At 39.1% G+C, this 15442-nt stretch overlaps 1 protein-coding gene across 1 annotated transcript in view; it reads left to right on the top strand.

The window, feature by feature from the left end:
• The first annotated feature begins 12950 nt into the window (after window positions 1-12950).
• Window positions 12951-15442, top strand: part of LOC137638459 (uridylate-specific endoribonuclease-like) — a 23559-nt gene continuing 21067 nt past the window's right edge. Inside the window, exon 1 of the mRNA XM_068370530.1 lies at window positions 12951-13105. Coding sequence (XP_068226631.1) covers window positions 13063-13105 — 43 coding nt within the window. The 5' untranslated portion in view covers window positions 12951-13062. The remainder of the gene's footprint in view (window positions 13106-15442) is intronic.

Raw genomic sequence — 15442 nt, 5'->3', positions numbered from 1 at the left:
CAAAGGGTGGCTTTTGGGGAGTACCCTTTTCAGATCGTCCTCGTCCTTGAAGGCCTTCTGGGCTGTTGTCAGACAGAAGCCCAACATCCTGAACTGATATGCCTTGTCATTCATTATGAAATGGAGGTACGTTTTTGAGGAATGATGGATGGGAATCTGGAAGTATGCATCCTTTAGATTCAACGATATTATTAAGTTCTTTGTCTTGCTACCTGTCTGACCGTGGCTGCAGTATCTAACTTGAATAGAATTTATTGAACAAACGGGTTCAGAACTGAGAGGTAGATGACTGGTTTCCATCATCGAGATGCCTTATCTACAAGAAAAACTCGACTGTAAAATCCAGGAGAATTGTTGAGGACCTCTTTGAGAGTGCACTTCTCTAACATGGTCTGGACTTCTGCTCGAAAGGCTGTCCTTTGCTGATCCCTTTGCAAAGGCCAATAATCTCATTGGGGGACAAATCATGGGCTGGAAGAGAGCAAGTGAATGAGATGATATAAACCAGAGTGAAGGACACTAACTGTCCAGGGTTTGGACTAGTGGCACTGCTATTTCTGCCACCCGAGTCTCAGGCATTCCAACACCAGTGGTACCGTGAGGAGAATACCACTTGTAGCAGGGACGTTGGTCATGCCCAGCAGGTTTCTTCTCTTGTCTGCAGCCTTTTTGCCTTCAAAAGGTGGCGTTTGGGGAGCACCCTTTGCAGGGTTGAACTGCCTTTGGTCGTCCTCGTCCTTGAAGGCCTTCAGGGTTTGTCTCGCCTTTGAAGAAGCCTTGGGCAAAGCAGGTGTCAAAGAGGTAGGCCAGGATTTCTCAGCCTGGTGGAGAAGTTAGTCTTGGCTCACTTGTCTCCAGTTATCGGTCTCAACGTCCCTGTGAGGGAACAAGAAGACGTGGACTTGAGCAAAGCATTCCGGAGATGCTTTTGAAACTGGGAGACAAGAGCATCAAGTCTCTTCAAGACCTAGTTGGCTCACTGGTTAGCCGCCTTGTGCATCAAGAACTTCATTGCCTTTGCATCAGAAAGGATGATGTTTTTGAAATTTTTTAGCGTTTTGGGCCTGACAAGTCTTTGGTGGTGGCTAAAAAACCCTTTATCCCAGACTAGTGGTGCATCCTGGAGGAGGCCTGAAGAGTATCCTTTGCCATCCTCTCCCTGTTTGTGGCATCAGTAGGGCTGAACACCAGCTTCTCTGAACTCGTGCCTTGGTCCAGAACCGACACTGCTTAGTCTATAGGTAGAGTAGGGAAATCATTCAGAACATTGTAGTACTTCCTCTGTGAATAAACCTTTGCAAAGAAACTAGCGGTCATCCTTCGTTATCTATATTAGAGTTGGGCTTCCAGAAAGGCCTTGGAGGATGTGATGCCCTTCTTACAACTTTTAATGTTGTACACATCTAGATTGTGGTTAGGATATTTGTATGATTGGCTTTGACTTCTGAACTACCTTTGATTATGTTAATCACGAGGCCCTTACATCAATTTTAAACAGATTAGAGTAGGTGGGCCTTTTCTTAACATCATCATTTAATTTCCAAGTAACGGATAAGAATATAATATATGGTGTTCCTTAGGGTAGTGTTCTCAGTCAATCACCTTTCATAGCATAAATATATGATACATAGTTTGGCCTTGAAAACAAAGTTGTTGCATATACAGATGGGATGCTTTTTGTATCAATTCAATCTCCAGAATGTAGACCGGTGATTGCATGGTGCAAACTATTGGAGATGGAGCTGAACCCAAACAAAAATCAAAATATGATTGTAGGTAAGTCGAAGATAATGGCTCTTCAACATCCAGATTTTTGCTTTGTTTCTTTTTCAATAGAACAAAAGATGACATATCGAGAAAGTCTCAAGATTTTAGTGATTAATTTATCCTTAAGTTTTATTTAAGATGTAATAAAATTGTGGAATGATCTTCCTAATCTAGTGGTTCAATCAGTATGACTTCAGAAGCTTAAACCTTTTGCAAATTCTTTCATGTTGAAGAGTTTGACATGAGTTTCGTTTCAAAGTTTATATGTGGCTGATCAATTTAGTGTTGTTACTAAGCTTAACATACATTACGAGCATTTTCTATTATTTAATATTTTATTCGTTATTTCTCCATTTTCATTCTGCAATAGACTGCTTTTCCTGTTGTAACCATTGACCTTGTAGCACTCTGGTTTTCCAACTAGGGTTGTAGCTTGTCTAGTAATAATGATAATAACAGGACACTATTTCCTCACTGACAAAAATGGTTACGTTTCACGATGTCAAATCTCTTGTTGATAACCTTCATAGAATTTGATAGAAGTAAAGAAAGCCATATTATAGAACAATCTACCTGAAAGATGGGTGTCTATTACCAGGATCAGATAAACTTATAATCTCGACCACGTTCCTTTGATTTTCATCATTGTTTCAACAAAAGATTTGGAGACACAGGCTATCTATCTACCTATATATCTATCTATCTATACGAAGAAAATTACCACAAAATATCATATGTAATAGAAAGAAATTTCTACCCCACATTAGGATTGCACTCTACACACTTCAAATGAAAGGCAAAGGAGGTACCAATCAATTCAACAGAAGCAATAAACGAATTTGAAAACTTCAAGTGCCAACTCTCCTTCAGGAGTCATTTGGAGAGGCCACTGTCTGCTATAAAAGCAAGTTTTACTTAACTACCCTAGTTATCAGTTGACCCTTTGACCCTTTGGATGGTTAAATTCAATGAAAATTAACAAGACAATAACTCCTGTAATTAAATTAATTTTCAGAGTACTATAGGCATTAGTTGGGGGTCTTTGCCGTTTCCCTTCTACACTTACATTCACTTTTAGGCCTTTTAATCTAATTCCATCCATGCTTCCCGTCTTCCAATCGAACCTCTGAAATTTTTCTTCATAATGCAACTCTAGGGGGTTTCCCCTAGTTGAATCTAGGCAATAAATGGTCTTCCTGGTCCCAGCACTAATCCATATGACTTCAATTCCATTGCTAAACTAGTCTACTTAGATAATCCATACAAATGGATTGTCAAGGATAACATGAGAAACTCCTATAGTCTCTTAACTTCTCAATATATCATTCAATGGTGTACTGCACTAAACCTTTCTGCTCACCACCCTAGACGTATAACATTTTAGTGAAAGAGAACATTGTTACATCCACCAACAAAGTTGGAAGGTCTTTTACCTCCACCAACGAAGTTGACAAGAGGTTATATTTTTGCCCCAGTTTGTGTGTGTGTTTGTTTATGAACACCTTCATGGCCACGATTTTAATCGTCGAGTAATGAAACTTGCAGGGATTAACTATTATGTAAAAAGCCGGAAATTATAAAATTTTGGAAGGTTAAGGTCAAAGGTCAAGGTCCCGGTCAAGCAAAATGGACAATTCACGTAGTAAGCCATAAGTTTTTTCATCGTTGTCACAGAGACTTTAAACTTGGTTCATATATAAGTGTATGGAAATCCACCCCAACTAATACATGTTAAGGCCAAAGGTCAAGATTGAGCAAAAGGTCGAGGAATAACCTGCCGCGGCGGAGGTCTGCGCTCTACTGAGCCTCTAGTTATAACTGATTTCAATTGGGGAAATAGATTAAAAAGAGAAACAAATTTAGCCCAGGAGAGTTGAAAAGGTGAGTGCAATGAAAAGAAATTCATATACTTGAATTGCACCACAGTTTATTTGAAAAATTGAGAGTTGTGTACAATCAAGAACAGGATCAGCTGAAAATAATCAAGGTCACAAGACTCAGATGGCATCCACAATGAACATTTTATGTTAAGCGAATTGCTCTTTTTTCCATAAAAGGGATTATTCACCTCTTGGAGAATGTAATAATTGGTTGGTGGGAAAAAATAACGCTAAAGCTAGATCAAACAAAAGATGACGAGTGCTGTGGTAACTAACATGAATGAGAAACTAAGTGGAGTACTGTACACTTTGACGCTGCCAATTACAAACCTGCCTTAACAAGAGTATAAATTTTGAGGGCTGCAAATCTTGATATCATTCAAGAGTTTCCCTCATCACAAGCAAATTACTGATTGAATCTAGTATGAAACAAAAAGACCAGTAATTCTTGAGGTAGCTAAAAACAATAGAATGTCAACCAGCCAGGAATCAATTAGCATGTTATTATACATAACCTATATGCTCTTTCAAGATTTTCATGCTATTCCATCTATGAACATTACAAGGATGTACTTTTAAAATTCATGTAGAAGAAAATGGTAAAGCTGATAGCAACCTCACACAAGGCATAGCAATGGGGAAAACTAAAATTTTCACGAGTCCCAGTGACACTGCAAATATTTTTCCATATTTCGTTTTGCTAGTACATTGGTAGGGTATATGAGTTTAGTAAAGCTTCATGTTTGATGGGATGATTTCATTAAAATCAGCGATATAAAAGGTAGAGAGACATCTGAGGCTGAGCGGTGAGTCAGTGTGACTTTGAAACATATGCAAGTGTGAAAGCACCACACCATGGCAGCATTCAAGTCAATGTCGAAAGTTCCAATGAAAGTATACAACACATCACCCGTTATTCACAATACTATATTATTATTATTATTATTATTATTATTATTATTATTATTATTATTATTATTATCATTATTATTATTAGCTAAGCTATAATCACAGTCGCAAAAGCAGAATGCTGTAAGCCCATAGGCTCCAACAAGGAAAAATAGCCCAGTGAGGAAAGGAAACAAGGAAATAAATGGTCTACAAGAGAAGTAATGAACACTTTGAATTGAATATTTCAAGGACAGTAATAACATTGAAATAGATCTTTCATATATACACTATTAAAATTAAGAAAAAACAAGAGGAAGAGAAATAAAATAGAATAGTGTGGCCTAATGTACCCTCAAGTAAGAGATCTCTACCCCAAGTCATAGGAAGACCATGGTATAGAGGCTATGGCACTAAGACCATGGTACAGAGGCTATGGCACCACCCGAGACTAGCGAACTATGGTCAGATTTTGGAGTGTCCTTCTCCTAGAAGAGTTGCTTACCATAGCTAAAGAGCCTTTACTATCCATACCAAGGAGAAAGTGGCCATTAAACCAAAACAATACAGTAGTTAACCCCTTGATTGAAGAAGAATTATTTGGTAATACTATTGTTATCAGTGGTATGATGAAAGAGGAGTGTGGCTAGTGTATGTGAAGGCAAAGCTAAAATATGTCGTAATCAGAGAGAGTTAACCATTGTAGTGCTGTCTGGCCAGTCAAATGACCCAATAACTCTCTAGCATCTTTGTTTTGTGCGTATCGTCAGTTAGGTTGTGACTGAGAGACGGCGCAAGTGCAAGTAACTTGAACAAGTAGCGATCTTTTATAATATCAATTTCAGTGAAACAAGGTCACAAAAATTCAAACAGACCAATGCAAGCAGATACAGGCATAAACAAGTTATCGGTGCGAGGGAAGAGCGATAACGACATACAAAAAACACAGATACCGTTTCAGTGTACGAGCGTGTGTGATGCATGTGCTGTACATGGCTCCTCCTACAAAAGACATACATGGGAAACAGGGTGATATGCTCTTGAGAGGCGAACTGTAGGACTGTCATCTGGCTGGAGATATGCAGGTTTTAGGTGATCAAAGGAGACCCAGTTTTCTTTGCCCGCATGTTGAGGAGGAATGCTTTTGGTGTACGCCTGATCAAGAGGAAAGGGCCCGTGTAAGGGGACGTTAACAGTGGCTTGGTAGTGTCATTGCACACGAAAATGTGCATTGCCGAGTGCAGATCTGCTCGTATGTGTTGCCTAGCTGGGTGCTTGTAAGTCTGACGGCATGGAGTAAATTTTCCCGCAACGTATCGTAGGCACTGGAGATTGTCGGAGGAGGTTGCAGACAAAAAAAATTCAGCAAGGACAACTAACAGGTTTCCATACACCATTTCAGTTGCCGAGACATCCAGGGCATCCTTAGGAGTGGTCGTTATTCCCAGGAGGACCCAGGGAAGCTGGGTAAACCAGTTGAAGTCCTTGCAGCGGGACTTCAAAGATGCTTTGAGGACACGGGGAAAACGTTCAATCATACTATTGGCAGTAGGGTTGAATGCGGTTGTCTGATGAAGGGAGATGTACACAAAGCGGACATTGTAATTTCCATGGGAATGGCTTCAGGCCAACGAATGGAGCAGTCGACGATGATAAACAGGTAACAATGTCCTTATGATGTGGGTAGGGGACTTGAAACATTGACACAAAGATGGGCAAAGGGCTGCTGAGGTTGAGGAAAGGGACCCATTCCTGATCCGTGTGTCAATGTAGTTTTGAGGTTTGGCATGAAGTACAGGTATGGACCCTATCGTTAGTATCCTTAGTAACGCCATACCAAATGAGCTTTGTCTTCAGTAGCTGTGCTGTAAAACGGTGTGAGGGATGTGAAAGACCATGAATGAAATCAAACACCTGTTGTTGCATGGGAGAAGGTATCCATGGTCTAGGTCTACCAGTACTGACATCACAAAGGATGTCGTCGAGAGGGACGTCCTCCCAACGGAGGGATGTGCAGAATGTCTTGCATGCTTGGTACTCTAGATCTTTTATTTGGGCTTCGTCCATGGCATGATAATCCAATCCCAGTTGAATGGCTGCCAATGTGTTTCTAGACAGGGCATCGGCAACAGGATTCATTTTCCCAGGTACATACTGAAGGGTACAATAGTATTCAGCCACGGCGGAGAGATGTCGGCATTAATGGGCAGACCAGACATTGGACTGTCGAGTGAAGGCATGTACCAAAGGCATGTGGTCCGTGCAAATAACTAAGTGAGTACCTTCCTAGAAGTGGCAAATGTGCCTGAGAGCCAAGTGCACTGCCAGAAATTCGCGATTGAAGGTAGAGTAGCCAAATTCCACCTTGGACAATTTTCTACTGAAGAGGGCCAATGGGCCTGGCGAGCCGCTGACCACCTGGTTGAGTATTGCCCCATTAGCAATGTTGCTAGCATTGGTGGAAAGGAGGAGAGGTGCATATGGCACAGAAAAAGGGAGAGCATCAATGGTTGATATGGCATTCTTTGCGTTGCAGAAGACCGCTTCTTAAAAGGGACCCTACTTCAGGTCTTTTGGCTTGCCCTTGAGGGAGGGACAGAGGGGGGCAAGAGTGGCAGTGATGGCTGGCAGGAAACGCTGATGATAGTTGATCATGCCCAAGAATTCTTGCAGTGTTTTGAGGGTCAAGGGCGTAAAGAGATTCTGAGCGACTACTACCTTCTCAGGTAGGGGGTGGTCTCCTTCAGGAGAGATGCGGTGCGCTGAGAAAGATACTTCGTTGGTGCCAAAGGTACATTTGTTGTACTGGACTACAAGGCTGGTCTGTTGTAGACGGTCGAGTATGATGCGTAGATGATGGAGGTGTTCCTCTTTGGAGGAAGAGAACAAAAGTATGTCGTCCCTGTAACATACACAGAAGGGGAGGTCCCCTTAGATGCCTCCCATGAGACGTTGAAAAGTGGCCCCAGCATTACGGAGGCTAAAAAAGGAGTTAAGGAGTAAGAATCTGCGTTGATTAACCGTTGGTGAGCTACATCGATCAGGAGGTGGAAGTGCGAGACGAAATCCACACCAAGGATTGACAATGTGACGTCAGCAACGAGAAACTTCCAAATTTATTTGGTATGGGTGGGTATTGCAGATCTATTGGCAACTACCAGGTGGATGTTGAATGATTTAGATGGACAACGTCATGTCCTGGAGAGTGGCCTTTGCAGAAGATAATGGCAAAATAATTGCATGCCCGTATCTGTGCCATGTATAAAGAAAAAATTAATTACAGGGGAAGCCACTGCCGCAAACGATGGCTTACTTACGGGTTTTGGGACCACTGACAACCAATCATACATCTATTCATGGTAGTCCCGAATTTGGAGTTGTAATAGCATAACTGCAGCCGATGGATGTCAGTAAGTGGCTGGAGAGGTTGGTGGCTGGGGCGTGAATAAGGACTGGTATATGTGGGTGGTGGGCAGCTTTGTCACTGCTCCAGCACATCATGGGGTGGGCGACTGTGTCCTCCCGCATTCATGTCAGATCGTTTGATGTTGAATAGTTGTCCACTTAGTCAGGAATGGATGAGTAGATGGAGGTCTGTAAGGTGGTGAAGTGGCTGTCCATAAAGGTGTCCACTTTGGTCTTCAGGTCCTTCATGGGCAAAATATCGACATCGGGGATGGCAGTACATACAGGTTGGGGTACATACCATACGCAAAGGCCACAAAATAGATTCACTTCACGAGGAGAGCTGTCAGTGGCAGGTTGCATGCGAGTAATATTGATAATTTCCCTGAGGGTGAGCGAAGCCTTTTGGTTCCCAAACGATTATTGAGAGAGGTGAAAAAAATTTTGCTTTGTGGGCGGGCAGTGATGGCGAGTACTGCTTCAGTAGGTATGATTTGAGGTCTTCGTACGTTATGTTGGTGTCCCCCTGCTCGCAGAGCCAGTCGGAGATTTCCGGGAAAATGTCCCCGGGGATGGCCACGAGAAAGTAATCTGCTTTGGTGCTTGACCGAGTCACTCCCATTATACAAAACTAAACTTCCGCACACTGGAACCAGGCGAACGTTTCTCTGCTTGCAAAGGGCAGTCATTTCATTAAGGCAGCGTTTGCTGAAGAGGAAGGTTCGGTGGCCGTCATCCTTAAGTGGTAGGGCACGGCAGTGATGCGGGCAGGTGGGAGGGAGTGGACACTCTGCTGGTCACCAATGAGTATATCATTAGTTGGTTTGTAACCAAGAGATGGCGTATGTGCAACTAACTTTATTTTAACCGATAGCAAGGTTTTATAACAACAGTTTCAGTGAAAGAAGGTCACAAAAATTCAAACTGATCAATACAAGCAGATACTGGCATAAACAAGTTATCAGCGAGGGGACAGCGACAACGACAATATACAAAAAAAAGAAAAATAAATACAAATAACGTTACAGTGCATGAGCAGATGTAATACATGTGCGGAACAGTTTCCCGGAGCATTCTTCAAGAACATAGCTGTGGCTCTCAAGAACCACTCCTGCAAGTTAGCAATCACAACTGTGTCCTTGATAAACTTTTCTAGAAAATTCACTTCTGTCATAGTCAAGATTATAGGTAGTGGGTTGGCTATAGCACCAGCTACCTGTTGAGATACTACCACTAGAGTGTTATCGATTCCTGACTGGCCAGACAGTACGACATTAGATCCATCTCTCTGGGTGCGGCTCATTTTTCCTTTGTCTACACATATACCAAGTAATCTGTCCTATTTTTTCTACATTCTCCTCTGTCCTACTACACCTGACAACTCAAGATTCCCAAACAATTCTTCTTCCCTTAAGGGATTAACTACTGTACTGTAATTTTTCAGTGGCTACTTTCCTCTTGATGAGGGTACAAGAAACTCTTTGGCTATGGTAAGTAGCTCTTTTAGGAGGACAATCCAAAATTCAAATGTTCATTCCCTAGTCTTGGGTAGTGCCATAGCCTCTGCATCATAGACTTCCTATGTCTTGGGGTAAAGTTCTCTTGCTTGAGGGTACACTTGGGTTCACTATTCTATCTTATTTTTCGTCCTCTTGTTTTTTAAAGTTTTTATAGTCTATATATGAAAGATTTACTTTAATGTTGTTACTGTTCTTTAAATAGCTTATTTTCTTGTTCATTGCTTCTGTTGTAGATTATTCATTTCCTTGTTTCCTTTCCTCACTAACCTATTTATCCCCGTAGGAGCCTTTGGGCTTACAGCATCCGGCTTCCCCAACAAGGGGTGTAGCTTAGCTAGTAATGATAACAATAATAGCGGTAGTATCTAAACGTGTGGCTGGTTTCTCTGGACAAGATGCTAAGTTGTCCCTTTTCCTCCTTCTTTAGAGAGGCTTGCTCTTGGGCGTTTTGCTAAGCAAATATCGTCATCATCATCATCATCATCATTATTATTATTATTATTATTATTATTATTATTATTATTATTATTATTCTCTAAAAACACAAGCTCCAATCATATTTGGAAAGACTAAATAAAACAAGCCAAGGGTTGTAATAGGATAGTATTGATTAAATGTGGGCCAAATATCCGGACATTAAGGCCGGGGATGTCATTCGGCACCAAGTCTTGAAATCTTGAAAGATTTTTTCAATATACCAAGTTGTTTTGAAAATGAATTATAGATAAACTGGAAATTTATCTTCAGAGTTAAAGTACAATTAAGAATGAAACCTAGAGTTTCAAATAAGCTGCATGTAGCCAAGGTACCATTGTTAATGAAAAAATCTTACCAGTAAAAGTTCATCATTGTTCTAGAACTACTAAATATCCTACAATGAGTTTTATTAGAATTTGATTTCAGCCCACATGATTTGCACTTTGCATTAATTTTAACTTTATCTCAATATGGATACTCCGGAGATGTGATAGATGTGAAAACTGGGTAGCATCAACTGCATAAGCAACAAATTTGTTCTCAAGGCCAAACTACGAATCATGCACATTTAAAGGGCCGAGAACACTTCCCTGATGAACAACAGAGACTAAATTCCTGTTGTCATCATGGCGCCAAAACAACAACTACGTTTTACCACATAGAACTTGAAAATTCCATAATGATATTAAGAAAGGATCCACCAATTCACATTTTCATTTGTTTGTGAACAATGGAAAAATAATTAACTGTCAAAAACAATACGAGTGACATAATAAGCTCAAACATGCTTTATAGATGGAATCTAGTGATTTCTGTATAAACAATCACCGATGCCCTTACAAATTGAAAATTCATGATCAGATTTCTTTTAGTAAAAGCATCTAGACATTTTGCCTACAGGTGTACAAGAATTTTGGGTAATATGGAGGCTTTAAAAGTAAGGCAGTAACCAGAAGGGCTTGAGGTACACTGATCACATTTACCAGAGTAACATTACCAATTTATCAAGTGCTAAAAGAACCTCTTCTAGATTGCCTCTGCAAAAATAACAGTATTTTGGAGGTAGGAAATCAGCTCTTCAGAAAAAGAAGGAACAATAATATTTGGACTTGCACATCTATAGGCATTAAGATCAGAACAGATCTTACCTAGATTGATAACCCTGTAGACCCACTCCAACTCGCTTTCACTTATTAGAGTGTCAACCATGTTTGCTTTAGAGTTGCTGAATGCAAATTTCCTACATGACCAGATTATTTCTGCTCTTAGTCCTACCTGTGAATAGAATTCTACGGGACCATTGGAACAGATCATAGACAAAATGTAAGATTAGAATCCTTACAGAAGATTTTTGGTAATGGTAGATTAAAGCTATATCCAAATAAGTAAAGAATGGTTTGCTCTAGGTGCTATAGGTATATTAGTGACAAGAGATATCACTGGTGTGGATTTAATCATAGAATTACCTACAGCAACTGGAAACTCAGTATGATAGTTCAGTAGCTAAAACACGGGCTTTTCATGCTTCCTAAGATAATAAGCTAATTTTTTCAACTCTTACATTCCTCAACATTTCTCACCCTTCTAATTCTTCTCCACATTCATCTCCTACCAAGCATAATTTTCCCGGCGTTATAGAACTGTTTTAACAGATAAGCTGCAGATTCATAAAAGCAGTCAAATCTCGTTGGAAAATAAAAACTGTTATCAACACAAACAATACCTGCTATCGCATTCGACTGTTTTTTGGGGGAAAGGTTATCTCGCTCAGCTATCAATCTATATCGCAATGACTTTTTATTCTAATAATTCCCAGAAGTAAAACTTTTACTTAGCTTTCCCAATGGCAAGCACATTTCCCATTTTGGTAACAGAATCTGTAAATTCGAACGAAAAACCGACTCGCAAGAAGACCTTGTTTGTCCATGAAGTGTAAACCCTATTTGTGGTACATCACTTATAAAATATTTTGACCAAGTGGAAGGGCAGTACCAATTGAACTAATAAAAATTTTGAGTTTCAGATGCTCCATATCAATAAAATATGCCTCTACCGATTCCTAAACTAGAGAGACATCTGAATCTCTGTTCACGTTTTACACGATCAAGGAGTTTACTTCAGGGCGTCAATGCTTATTACATTTGCTATTAAGGAAGGTCATGATGAGATCATACTTGACAGATGTATTATTGTCTCCTTAAAATATCTCTTAACTATTAGCTAAACATAAGCTCATTACGAAATACTTTAAAATTTTCAGTATAAATTTCCAATGAAATTCCCGTTATAAATTCCCATTGGAATTCCGTTATATATTTCGACTGTGAAATTCCCGTTATAAATTTCCACTGAAATTCCTGTTATAAATTTCCACTGAAATTCCCGTTATAAATTCCCATTGGAATTCCGTTATATATTTCGACTGTGAAATCCCCGTTATAAATTTCCCCTGAAATTCCTGTTATAAATTTCCACTGAAATTCCAGTTTTAAATTTCCAATGAAATTCCCGTTATAAATTTCCAATGAAATTCCCGCTATAAATTTCCACCGAAATTCCCGTTGTAAATTTTCATTGAAATTCCTGTTATAATTTTCTACTAAAACCTATAGTTCTATTATAACATTATCTCATGATTCTATTTTGGCTTCAATCTGTTGAATAATGATCAGTTCGCTCCCTTTGTTCGAGAGTTTGATTCCAGAATCAATTCACGTAATGCAGGAACCATTGGTGTATGTTTTGCTAACGGTTGGACTGCATGATGTAGAGACGTGTAAATTTATATTTCAAAACATACAAATCAGTACCCAAAAATAGTGGGGAGGAACTGATAACTATGTGGATCCTATTTTGTGAAAATAATGACTGGAGTAATATATGAAGTCATCAATAATGTATGAAAATAATAATAAGAATGTTTCTTAAAACCATTTCTTCATAATGATACACCCTGTATTTACTAAAAAAGCAAAAGCAAAAAAAAAAGTTTCTCTGCTAATGAATGTGTTCGTGCGCCGCTCCAAAGTCGCATTTATAAATAGACGTTGGCTCAACCCCCAGATGGAGATCAATGCAAGACTCCTCGAGGATAAGCAACGAGGGCCATTCTGCAACTGAACATCATGACGACATCTACTGTATGTTTGTTGTTGCTTCTGGCTGCGGGTATGTATTTAGTATTTATCCACTGGACTTCAGATTTTTTTCCAAAATACTTTTTGAAAGAAAGATTTTTTTATATCGATTTCTTTTACACATTGAAGTAGTGTAGGAACGCAGATAAAGGGAAGTGATGCAATAAGTAATGAATCTATCCTTGATACTTATGATTATACATAAGCAAGTAATTGTATACTGATTACTGATAATTCATACGTGAACATCACAACTGAAAGATGTTTTAAAAGATCCATATGGTAGATTTGATTTCTTCAAGAACTCAAATCAATATCCTCCTCGTAACGCTCTACTCAGAGTGAATCATGTGTTAAAACATTAAAGGCCGGAGCCTTTTTTTTTTCTATTGGGGTGGGGAGTGATGCCGCTCAAATTTCACGATAATATTTTCCCACAACATATGACTAAAAAAATCCTTTTTAAAAGGAGGCTGCTTCATGAGTAAGGAAATATAATAAGAAGAGGGTTTGTTTCGGGAACTTTAATCTTTAAGTAAATGTTTCATAAAGAGGTAATGTTAGTTTGTGTAAGTGTTATGATTCCAAGGAGTATATTTAGGCAACGAAGTTGGGCCTGTACAAGTCCGAGAAAGTGGAGCTAGTCTGCAATTAATAGGCAATGGATAACAAGGCCCAACGATAGTATTGTAAAACAAGTAAGCGCTCGGCGACCTTATGCAAATGCTAACCGAATCCTAGCTTCAAACAGGAACATGGTCAATTGTTTAACGAATGGCCTTTTGAGCAAAAGTTAAGAAAAACTATAACCTATGACATTCCATAAATTAAAAAACAATTTTCCTAATCATCCTTGTTCCCACCTAATATTGTCCATAGATAAAAGAGCGCAAAAATATATTTCCTTCAAGGTTCAGGTAAACTGCCCAGATTAAGTAAAAATCCTAAGAAAAATTCCATGAAAATACAAAGAAATTAAACAATTATTATTACCCATCATAAAGTGATAATTAATTCAATAAGTATGAACAACAGATAAGATAGGTAACAACTATTTTACGCGATACAAGAAAAAGATAAGAGTTTCATATAATCGAGTTTTCGACGGCGGATCTAGGGATGTTTCAGTTATTAAACTTGCCATAAATGATTTCAAGTTTGATAGATCTGATACTGAATACCAACCTCCTAATAAGAAACTTATCTTCATTCATTGATTTTCCTTTAGTTAGTTATTTCCTTATTTCATTTCCTCATTGGGCTATTTTTCCTCATTGGGCTATTTTTCCTCATTGGAGCCCTTTGACTTATAGCATCCTGCTTTCCATCTAGGGTTGTAGCTTACCTAGTAATAATAATAATAACAACGATAAAATCCAATTTATTCTGGTAAGAAGTCTGAAAGAGAAATGGAACTTCCATTTATTGTCAACATCAGGAATCCTGTATTCATATTTTTTATCTCACTGATCTTATAGGAGTCAGAAAAGGAGCCACAGGTAATTTAGGGAAATTCGGGGAAACATTCCTATGCTTGGCCCATGTATAGGTTTTAGTTTATCTGCTTCTATGTGAAACAGTCTAATACTTAACAAAAGAAAAACAATACGGGCACAAGTAACTGAGATAGAAACTAGAAAAGCACCCTGAGAGTGGAGACCTCCACCACGGAAGCTGATTTCTTGATACCAGCTTACCTTTCCCAGAATCGATTAGACGGCAGGCGTATTTGAAGTCTGTGTGACAACCATGTGCGAACTTGGGTTAAAGGTTAGGGTCAATTCGGTCGACCTTTTTCTTGACCTTGACCCTGACCATTGATCTAGGTCTTTCAAAATGGAATCACTTCCACGTCTCAACATAATAATCCCCGAAAGTTTCATTACTCTGAGTAAAATTGTGGCCAGGAAGTTGTTCACAAAGAAAAACAGAGAAACAGGGGCGAAAACATAACCTCTCAACTTCGTTGGCGGAGGTAATAAAATCTCCACATGCAGCAATATTGTAAATAAAGGAAACAGCGAGCACCGCAATATATTTCAGGAAAAAAGAAAAGACTCATGTTACAATCACCTTAAGACAATGGTAGACTCCAAAGGAAATAAATTCTTATTAGTATCGAGACAACATTATCAGAAAATCTTGTCGTAGCATACTTGGAAAAAGAAACAAAATATGCACCAAAACTCCACATTGAAAAGGATTCCATAAGAACTTGACTTTATTCACTGGCGAGAAAAATCTGCTTTGCTTATGTTTTTCACTGTACAGAATCATAAGATCATCATTGTAAAACGACGCGTAAATTTAACAATGGAAAATGATAAACAATAAGGTTCTTTTGCACACAGTGTTTTTCACTATAACA

The sequence above is a fragment of the Palaemon carinicauda genome, chromosome 3 (assembly GCF_036898095.1).
Source record: "Palaemon carinicauda isolate YSFRI2023 chromosome 3, ASM3689809v2, whole genome shotgun sequence".
Lineage (NCBI taxonomy): Eukaryota > Metazoa > Arthropoda > Malacostraca > Decapoda > Palaemonidae > Palaemon > Palaemon carinicauda.
Note: the sequence above shows the minus strand (reverse complement) of the source record. Positions and strands in the feature narration are given on the sequence as shown.